The sequence below is a fragment of the Triticum aestivum genome, chromosome 2D (assembly GCF_018294505.1).
Source record: "Triticum aestivum cultivar Chinese Spring chromosome 2D, IWGSC CS RefSeq v2.1, whole genome shotgun sequence".
NCBI lineage: Eukaryota > Viridiplantae > Streptophyta > Magnoliopsida > Poales > Poaceae > Triticum > Triticum aestivum.
This window is the reverse complement of record NC_057799.1, coordinates 12047844-12057613: the sequence shown is the minus strand read 5'-3', so window position 1 is coordinate 12057613 and position 9770 is coordinate 12047844. Positions and strand designations below refer to the sequence as shown.

General features: G+C 44.9%; 2 protein-coding genes across 2 annotated transcripts; one reads left to right on the top strand and one right to left on the bottom strand.

Moving 5' to 3' along the window:
- Positions 1 to 223: 223 nt before the first annotated feature.
- Positions 224 to 1881, top strand: LOC123051075 (1-aminocyclopropane-1-carboxylate oxidase homolog 1). The gene is made up of 3 exons (XM_044473836.1): positions 224 to 1024; positions 1158 to 1479; positions 1575 to 1881. The coding sequence occupies exons 1-3, from the start codon at positions 231 to 233 to the stop codon at positions 1818 to 1820; spliced, it is 1362 nt and encodes a 453-aa protein (XP_044329771.1). The 5' UTR covers positions 224 to 230; the 3' UTR covers positions 1821 to 1881.
- Positions 1882 to 2068: 187 nt separating this feature from the next.
- On the bottom strand, positions 2069 to 6269 carry LOC123051074 (uncharacterized). The gene is made up of 8 exons (XM_044473835.1): positions 6134 to 6269; positions 4202 to 4690; positions 3979 to 4120; positions 3423 to 3868; positions 3202 to 3334; positions 2646 to 3091; positions 2400 to 2551; positions 2069 to 2305 (listed from the first exon to the last, which is right to left on the bottom strand). Exons 2-7 carry the CDS (start codon positions 4670 to 4672, stop codon positions 2429 to 2431), a joined length of 1761 nt encoding a protein of 586 aa, XP_044329770.1. The 5' UTR covers positions 4673 to 4690; positions 6134 to 6269; the 3' UTR covers positions 2069 to 2305; positions 2400 to 2428.
- Between the last annotated feature and the right edge of the window lie 3501 nt (positions 6270 to 9770).

The window sequence follows — 9770 nt, the reverse complement described above, 5'->3', positions numbered from 1 at the left end:
CTGCAGGCAGCCCATGTGCAAAATTCTGGTGAACGAATGAAGAAATCGGAGAAACGCACCTTACTTTATTAGTAGGTATAGATATAGATATAGAGGTATAGAGATATAGAGATATAGAGATATACATATTGAGATATAGAGATATAGATATAGATATAGAGGTAAAAAAAAAGTACAAAAACCTTAATTTGTCTGAACTTGATTCGAGTCCTAGTAGAAGACCAAACCGAATGCATACGTGCGCGCTGATGTTTCCGTCGCAGACTCCGTCCAAACACTGGACGCGGGAGCCGCCGGAGGCAACGTACGTGGCATCCATCCGTCGCCGGCTGCAGGTGCCGGGCCTTTCTTCTCCTCCCCGTCGCTGTCGCGGCAAAATTTCAGCACTAGCGGCTGAAGCGCGCTCACCGGTCACCGCTAAGCCGGCAGATAAGAACAATCCGACAGCCAAGCCGATCGCACTCGCGCCACCAACCATCCGAGCACCCACGGCCGTCGCCACCGTACCAACCATGTCGGCCGCCTACGACCGCGCAGCCGAGCTCCGCGCGCTGGACGACACCTTCGCCGGCGTGCGCGGCCTCGTCGCCTCCGGCGTCACCCGCGTCCCCCGCATCTTCCGCGTCCCCGACGACGCCCACGAAGCGCCGCAGGAGCCCACCGGCGGCCGGCAAGAACCTGCAGCCATCCCGGTGATCGACCTCGGCTGCAGCAATCGCGCGGCAGTGGTGGCCGCCGTGGGCCGGGCCGCGGCCGAGTGGGGGTTCTTCCAGGTGACGGGCCACGGCGTGCCCCTCGAGGTGGGCACCGCGGCGGTGGAGGCGGCCCGGGCGTTCCACGAGTCCCCCGGCGGCGAGGGCACCGACAAGGCGCGGCTCTACACCCGCGAGCCGGCCAGGGCCGTCAAGTACAACTGCAACTTCGACCTGCACCAGTCCAAGGTGGCCAACTGGCGCGACACCCTCTACCTCCGCGTCGAGCCCCACCCTCCCGACGCCGGCGACATGCCGGACTCCTGCCGCCGGTACGTGTTCCACTGAGCCTCCACTCCATTAATTTTAGCTAGCTCGACAATGCCCACATGTACTCTGGTTATTTTTGAGAAAGAAAAGTCTATCTGTCCACGTAGTAGTCAACTTTGACTTATATGCATGCAGTGACGTGTTCTTTGACTACGCCGAGCACGTGAGGGACCTACGGGACACGCTCTTTGCTCTGCTGTCCGAAGCACTTGGCCTCCACCCCAACCACCTGGCCGACATGGGTTGCAACCAGGGCCAGATGATACTCTGCCACTACTACCCTCCCTGCCCGGAACCCGAGCTCGCCATCGGCACCACCCGCCACTCCGACTCTGGCTTCCTCACGGTACTCCTCCAGGACGGCGTCGGCGGGCTCCAGGTCCTCCACGAGAACCGGTGGGTCGACGTCACGCCAACACCGGGGGCGTTCATCATCAATGTGGGCGATCTCTTACAGGTACCTATATATCTTCACAATTGGGTCACGCTAAAATCATTAAAATCGCAACCGTAAAATGCTAAAGGCATACATGTGTCTCTCCTCTCCACCAGATGATCTCGAATGACTGGTTTAGGAGCGTGGAGCACAGAGTCATTGCGAAGAACGATGCACCGAGGGTCTCGATCGCATGTTTCCCAAGCAATCCAAGTTCGGAGAGGATATATGGCCCCATCAAGGAGCTGTTGTCAGAGAAGAATCCGCCGTTGTACAGGGAGACACTCGCTAGGGATTACGTCGCGCACTATTACTCTGTCGGATTGGGTCCCAAGATGGCCATCAATGATTTTCGTCTATGAAATCGTCAGAAAAATCCTTTGTGATTTCGGAAATAATTGGACAACAAATTCCAAGTGTGCATGTCTTTTGTTAGACATATTCCAAGGGACTTTGTGTATTCAGATATGTTCGCTACCATGTGCTAAATCATTTGACAAAACGAAGTTGACCAATAACCTGAACGTGCACCTTGAAACAACGCGAGTATGCTCTCTCAAAACGAAAACATGAGGGAACTTCTTTGTTTGAGGGGAAAACATGAGGGCCGGCCGGGAACTAGCTAGTGTTCAGTAGATTTGCCCAGAGAGTGAAATCACATGAACAAAAGTACACACACATCACACTTGCGCCGTGAACACAAATATAAATGATTAAGTTGCGGCTTAACAACAACGGTAATTCCAACAAAACTCGATACGGAAAAAAATAAATTGGAAATGGACAAAGGCGCAGTGCAGCGCAGTTTATTTCATTTTATGACGAGCCCTGGCATGTGAATTTCTCCCTGCAAGCAGGCATGTCCATCGCACATCACTGAACATTCAGTCATACACACTAACTAACATATCACCGATGACTATCAGATATATTTATCTTACCTGGATTGAGAGCTTGGACTAGCTGACTTTCATGGAGCGATGAGTATGCTATCCAGCAGCTGCGAGAAGGACACCGATTCACTCGGCTTATTAGGAACTGGTTCAGGGTGAAACACTCCGCCTGGGGAATTCGCTGCCATGGCATGGAGACCCTAGCATATACACATGGTATGATAATATGTTGAATTAATAATTAACTAAAAGTTGATTATTATTTGGACTTAGTAATTCCGATATGATACTTACATGGTTATATGCACCTCCTGCGAGAGTAAACGTGTGCACCGACACTTTGGAGACGAAGTCCTCAGCTCCATCAAAGAAGTCACCCTTGTTAACCAAACCGTCGGAGAAGAGCAAGATGATGCCATTCAGGCACCCATGGTCTCTCATTAGTTTATGTGCCACGGGGAGGCCAGACGCCATGTTCTTCGTACATGGGTTCTTTCTCCAAGCTGAGCTTGCGGAGTAACCAGTTGTCTTTGTCTCCTTGGAGTCAACTAGTTTCACATCATGCGTGTACGTGTTAGGGGTCGACATGACATATGTGTAGCCGAGACGACTATCCTTGAAGTGGGTGAGTTTCTCTTGCACCAGCCAAAAGATCTCTTGTTCCATCTTGTCCCAGGCCAGGCTTGGGGTAATGGTGCAGTCAAATGCATACACAAGCACCACGTCCAGTGGCAACCTCCCTGTACATTAATTTTCATCTGTTAGCTCAATTGTATATATGTACAACCGGCATAATTTCATGATAGCCCCTTGTTTCAGACCAATCTATGTTTTTTGTTGATGTATATACCTGGAGAAAGCTTGGTGCCATTAAGGATGCTATCTAGAATTTGCGAGAAGGGCACCGATAGACTTGGCTTGTCTGGAACAGGGATGCGGCTGAACGTCCCACCCGGGGAATTCGCTGCAATGGCGCGAAGACCCTATTTCACATGCACAAAAAATAGGCAAGATTATACTATTAAGCTGATTAAGATTTGGACTTATGTGACTCTCTGCTTTGATACATACATGGTTATATGCACCTCCAGCAAGAGTAAATGTGTGAACCGGCACTTTGGAGATGAAGTCTTCAGCTCCATCAAAGAAGTCACCCTTGTTAATCAACCCGTCAGAGAAGAGCAAGATGACACCATTCAGGTGCCCATGATCGCTCATCAGTTTATGTGCCATGGGGAGGCCAGACGCCATATTCTTTGTGCATGGGTTCTTTCTCCAAGCCGAGCTCCCTGCATAGCCAGTTAACTTTGTCTCTACAAGGTCAACTTGTTTCATATCATACGTGCATGTGTTAGGGGTCGACATGACATATGTGTAGCCGAGGCAACTATCTGCAAAGTGCTTCAGCTTCTCCTGCACCAACCAAAAGATCTCATGTTCCATTTTGTCCCAAGCCGGGCTTGGGGTAGTGGTGCAGTCAAATGCATACACAAGAACCACATCCAGGGGCCGCCTCCCTGCACATTATTGATCATTCATCCACTCAATCATATGTATGTTTCCGAACAAGCATATTTTTTATACTAACTTATGAATTCACATGTGCAGGTTGTTTCTATATATCTACCTGAATTGGTACTAGGATGCTTGGTGCCATTAAGGATGCTATCCAGCACTTGCGAGAAGGGCAGTGATAGACTCGGCTTGTCCGGAACTTGGAGAGGGCTGAAAGTCCCACCTGGGGAATTTGCTGCAATGGCACGAAGAACCTGCAGCATACACACAATAATTAATTAATTAATTAATGGATGATCAATAGTTGGATGAATTAACTATGTCTTGACACTTACATGGTTATAAGCATCCCCGCTGAGAGTAAACGTGTGCACAGGCACTTTTGAGATGAATTCCTCAGCCCCATCAAAGAAGGCACCCTTGTTAATCAACCCATCGGAGAAGAATAAGATGATGCCATGCAAGTCCCCTTGATCATTGATCATTTTATGTGCCTGGGAGAGTGCAGACGGCATGTCCTTCGTGACTGCAATCCTCCTCCATGCCGAGCTTTCTTTATACCCATTTGCCTTTATCTCGGTAGAATCAACTAATTTCATATCAGATGTGTACTTGTTAGGGCTCGACGCAATATATGTGTAGCCAAGCCAGGTATCCGTGAAATGGGTGAGTTTCTCTTGCACCATCCAAAAGATCTCATTGTCCACCTTATCCCAAGCCACGGTCGAGGTGCTGCGGTCAAATGCATACACAATCACCACACCTAGTGGTCCCCTCCCTGGACCTCCACCGCCTGATCGACTCATAGTGGGTGTGGGCAAGCTCTGCATGGGTGTGTAGAGGCAGTGTGTCAATGATTTTTGGTCGATCCAGCTCAGATCGATGTACGTTCAGGTCAACAACAAAAAAATGACAACCACATACGAAAGGAGACGCAAGTCTACCGGTGTGTGCATGTAGAACGCGTACACAAACATGTAAGTGCACACAAGATATATGTGGATTCTTATATTTGAAAGCAATATTTATTACAATATTGATGACCGTGTGAATAAACTTGCACCAATTTTCATGTGTAGAATTATTGTGCAGTCTAAAACACATAGGCAAATCTTTTGCATCCGTTTGAAACAAACATACATATACAATCGTTTTATACTAAGAACATACCTCTCGGAATCACAATTTGGGACACTATGTTCAGTCAAACTCAATACACATACCACTTTATAATAACTCAGATTAGAACTTCTATCTTTTTATCTCAAAAAATATTTCTAAAAAAATTCTCTCTTCGTCCCATAATACAACACACATTGGTTTTCACAAAACTCAAGCTTAAGAAAATTTTACCGAGTTTATAAAAAAAAATCCAACTATCAAATATATACAATATAAAAATATATTCCATGATGAATATAATGGTATTAATTTGATATTCTAGATGTTGCTACATTTTTCTACAAACGTGGTCAAAATTTGAAAAAAATAAATCTAATATGGACTATATTTTGGGGTGAAGGGAGTACATATTTTTAAGCCTTACATATATTATAGACTTATAGAGTTATAGTATAAATTAATGGTCAAAGTTACATCTTGAACCAAAGGGTTCAGCCTATTATTTACATGTTATAATCATAAAGTACTTTATTATTTTGTCATACATCTAGAATATGTAAATAACACTCTCCTAGAAAATAACTGTGGATGATACAATTAAATCCTAAATTTTGAAGTTGACTCCTTCAAAAAATAAATCAATTTCAACGCCATTATTTCAAAGCATATATATAATCTGATTTTATCAAACAGTAAAGTAGATCTACTAGTATCGTGATCTTTGGACTGCCTACCTCTGCCTATAAATTGGCAGACATGCCATCTTAACCGAACCATTTGTTTTCTTTTATCAAAAACATACCATCCGTTTCTAGTATGACTATATTTTTTAGTATGACTATATACATTAGTATGTAAAGTCCATACTGAAATCTCTAAAAGGTCTTATAGTTAGGAAAGGAGGGAGTACAAAGTAAACCATATGTATTCTTTCTCAACTGAACATCTACACTTGTTTGAACATCTAGGTATACATATTTTTGAGATGATAAAGAAAACACAAGATAACAAAGCTCAACCGAGCACTAATAGAGAAGAACAAACTAGCAGAGTAGATTTGGACGATCTGCTTTCAACTGCAGATGAACTACTATGGAAAAAGGAAGGTAGAAGGAATTAGCAAGCAGCTACTTGAACTTATTTACCTGGGGCCGATGGATGTAGCCGCGCTATCCTGCAGGAACGGGACTGGTAGGGAGGAGGAAATGAGTGTGGTTTGCTTGCTGATCCCATCCACAACACCTAGCTAGCTCTTAAGTAGGAGAAGAGAAGCAGAGGGAGGTGCTGTGGTGTGTGGTTGGTGGCATGGTGATAAACAAGGTGCCCATGCACATCACGGCCGGCTTAGTTTTTCCCTCGCCCAAGGTATCTGTCGGCGATTCTATATATGAACTGAGTGACTCACATGACGACGTTGATCGAGGTAGCTAGCTAGTATCGCACGTGCAACACGTACGGCAGGTCTCGCATGCACGATGGACGGGCTAACGTACGGCTCTAGTATAATTTTGTATGTACACTGTTTCTTTTTCTTTTTTTGGAGTTTCGTATGTACACTGATCATGAATTCAGGTTCGGTATATAGTCTACACATGCCAATAGCCCAGCACATAATGAAACAAAAAGGAGAGAAAATAAATAGATAGTGAAAAATAGAGAACTAAAAAGAAAACAAAAAAGGTAGCAAAAAACCAACAAATCCTACTACCTCAGCTTTTTCGACGGATCGATCACTGGATTTAACATTCATCTCTGGCATACCTAAACAACACTGTGTGAACTACACGCGTCCATCTGGATTGTGGAGCATTTTTGGAGATTTGAGATGAACAAATCGAATCTTGTTGCAGACTTTAAATTTCCTTGCCACGGGCCGTCCAGACACATGTAGCGCGCGGCGCCCGGGGTCACACAACGGGCATGCAGGCGAGGCACAAGCTTTTGCCCCACCCCAGGAGTAGACATGTGCATGAGATGATCACGATGACTAGTCCAACGTAGGACAAGTAATCTGGACATGTACGCATAGTCCTACAGATGCTGGGGAACGTGAGCTGTCCAAATGAATTGCGTGCTCTGCGCACTGTTGGAGAATGGAAGGGGAAGGGGTGGTAGAAGTTTAGTGGCACCCGTTATCACTAATAGGGAAAACCCTAGTAGTAGCGCGGGTTTTGAGGCTATCAGCAGCGCGGGCTGCCGCGCTACTAATAAGGCGCTACAGCGAACTGTTAGTAGTAGCGCGGTCTGTACCCGCGCTACTACTATTCACTATATCAGCAACGTTTTTCCGGAACGCGCTACTATTAATTAGCTGTAGCGATTTTCTAGCCCCGCGCTACTGCTATATCTTTCATCATTTTCCCCTGGCTTCCTACCCTGTTTCAGCTTCAATAAATTGCAATTTCCAGATACTAGGTACTACTAGATATCAATTTCATAAAGCATTATAGGTACTAGGTAGTACTCCCTCGGTTCCAAATTACTCGTCGTGGTTTTAGTTCATTTGGAACGAAGAGAGTACTAGATAACAATTTCATATATACTCAACATGCATCCTCAAGCAGTACTAGGTGATATCGACGACGATCATCATATGTAGTTCTAGATGATATCGACGACGATCATCATATGTAGTTCTAGATGATATAGCCACACACGCATATGTAGTTCTAGATGATATCGACGACGATCATCATCCTCAAGCCTGGGCGGTGGGTGTTCCTGATAGTAATTAGGATGGCCTATCCAACACGAAGATTCTTGCCAACGAGGAATCTCTTCCACCCAACCGAGTTTAAGTGTGTGCGACCGTCTGTGTCCATGCGGTAAGTACAGGTGGTGACCGAGCCCCTTGCGGTAAGGCGTAGTCCAGCTGAGCCTTCTTCATTAAGCTTGATACCACAACTCACAGATAGGTTCTTTGACAATTTCTGAATAAGAAAAACATATCAGTTAATAAATAGCCCCGCACATACTCTTGCAAATATATTTCTATCAAGTATAGATTTCTACACTATCAAAAGACACAGTACTACCCATTTGTACTAATTAAGTATTAATTCTACTAATAAGTATATATGGATTATCTACACTATTAATAGTTCCTTGGATTCTACACTAATAAGCATGTGATCGGACTCTACACTAAAGCATATCATCGACTAGATTCCACACAGCATATCATTGGACTCTACAGTAAGCATATCATCGGATTCACTAAGCATATCATCGGATAATTTGCATTTGTAAGTATAACAATAAAGCATATATATATCATCAAATTACTACAGTCAGTATAACATACCATTTCATGCCGATCGACCATGGTACTTGTCAGGCGGGTCACGAATGGCACCCCGATAAAGTCATCACGTGGCGGAATTATGTCCCATAGGTTGCACACCTCCTCCTCGCTCAGCCCCATTCTTTGAGCTACGATGGCTTCATGAAGTGGGTTCTCATCATCTTCATCGAGTGGGTCCTCATTATCTTCATCATCTTCGTCATCTTCATCATCTTCCACCAGGTTGATATAAATGACAGTCAGCTTGGGTCTTTCTGCTCTGAAGAAGAAGCTGATCAACTCACCACCAGTAAGACGCATGCGGGCGAGGAAACGAGCCCATCCATCTCCTCCAATCTGCGACATATTGCGTCCTTTCTCGACCTCCATAGTGTACGGCCCCCCCAGGAGCATCAAATGTCACAGTGTCTCCTGTCAGCTTGTTGAATTTCAACCTCACATTGCATGGGACGATCTGTGTAAAAAAAGCAAAATGACATAATGCAGTAATGCCAACACTAAAAATGAAATAGTTGTTACATTTCATCTAATTTCTTACCGCCGCATGACGAAAACTCGCCTGGAAGTAGATGCCGAATAGCTTGCCAGTTGCAAGGCTGCTGGCGCACCTTGACTTGCACAGTCGACATGGTGGTGGTGGCGCCATTTTCCTAAAGCAATATGAGCAAAGGGTTAACGATCCACTTCACAGAAAAGAAAAATAGTAGCATGTGATATTTTTGGTTCTTCTTCAGCTATATTTTCATAGTTGAACCCGATCCCAAAAAGTAAACAACAAGCTCTCAATTAACTTACTAACACCTTCTATAATAGAACCAACAGCTAGCAGGCAAATGCCAAATCAGCCAACAAGACTCACAGCCAACAAGTTCTCAATTAGCTTACTAACACCTTCTAGAATATCTCTAGATGAAGAGATTCTTCCGCGAGAAGCAATTTGATGGACAATTATAATCCTAAGATCTAGCTAGTAACATACAAGATGACAAGGTATCACCTATGAAAGCATTTCAATGGCACCTATTGCCGAAAAAACTATTTGGCCCCTACCAAAGGTATAATCCTAAGATCTGTAGTAAGTTATCTACCAAATCAAGGTACCACCTACCAAGACACATTTCATCTAATTTGGCCCCTATTGCCTAAGATAACTGATTAAAAAAACAAGTGGCAAATTTAATTGGGATTAACTTAGCACTTGCAAACTAAATACTTGTATCAAAACCAATATCTAGCAGATCACGGTACCACCTACCAAAGCATTTCAACTAAATTGGCACCTACATTTTGCAAAAAATAACTTATTACAGAAAAACAAAAGCATCTAGTTATCCATATGAAGTTCGTAAGCCCTCGCTGCATCTAGGTAGGGCAGCCCTCGGGGGGTGCTGTCGAGGAGGGGGGATGGCATGGTGACCTCGGTCAGGGGTGCTGACGAGGGGAAGGCCGGTGACTTCCCTACGAGAGGGGGTGACGAC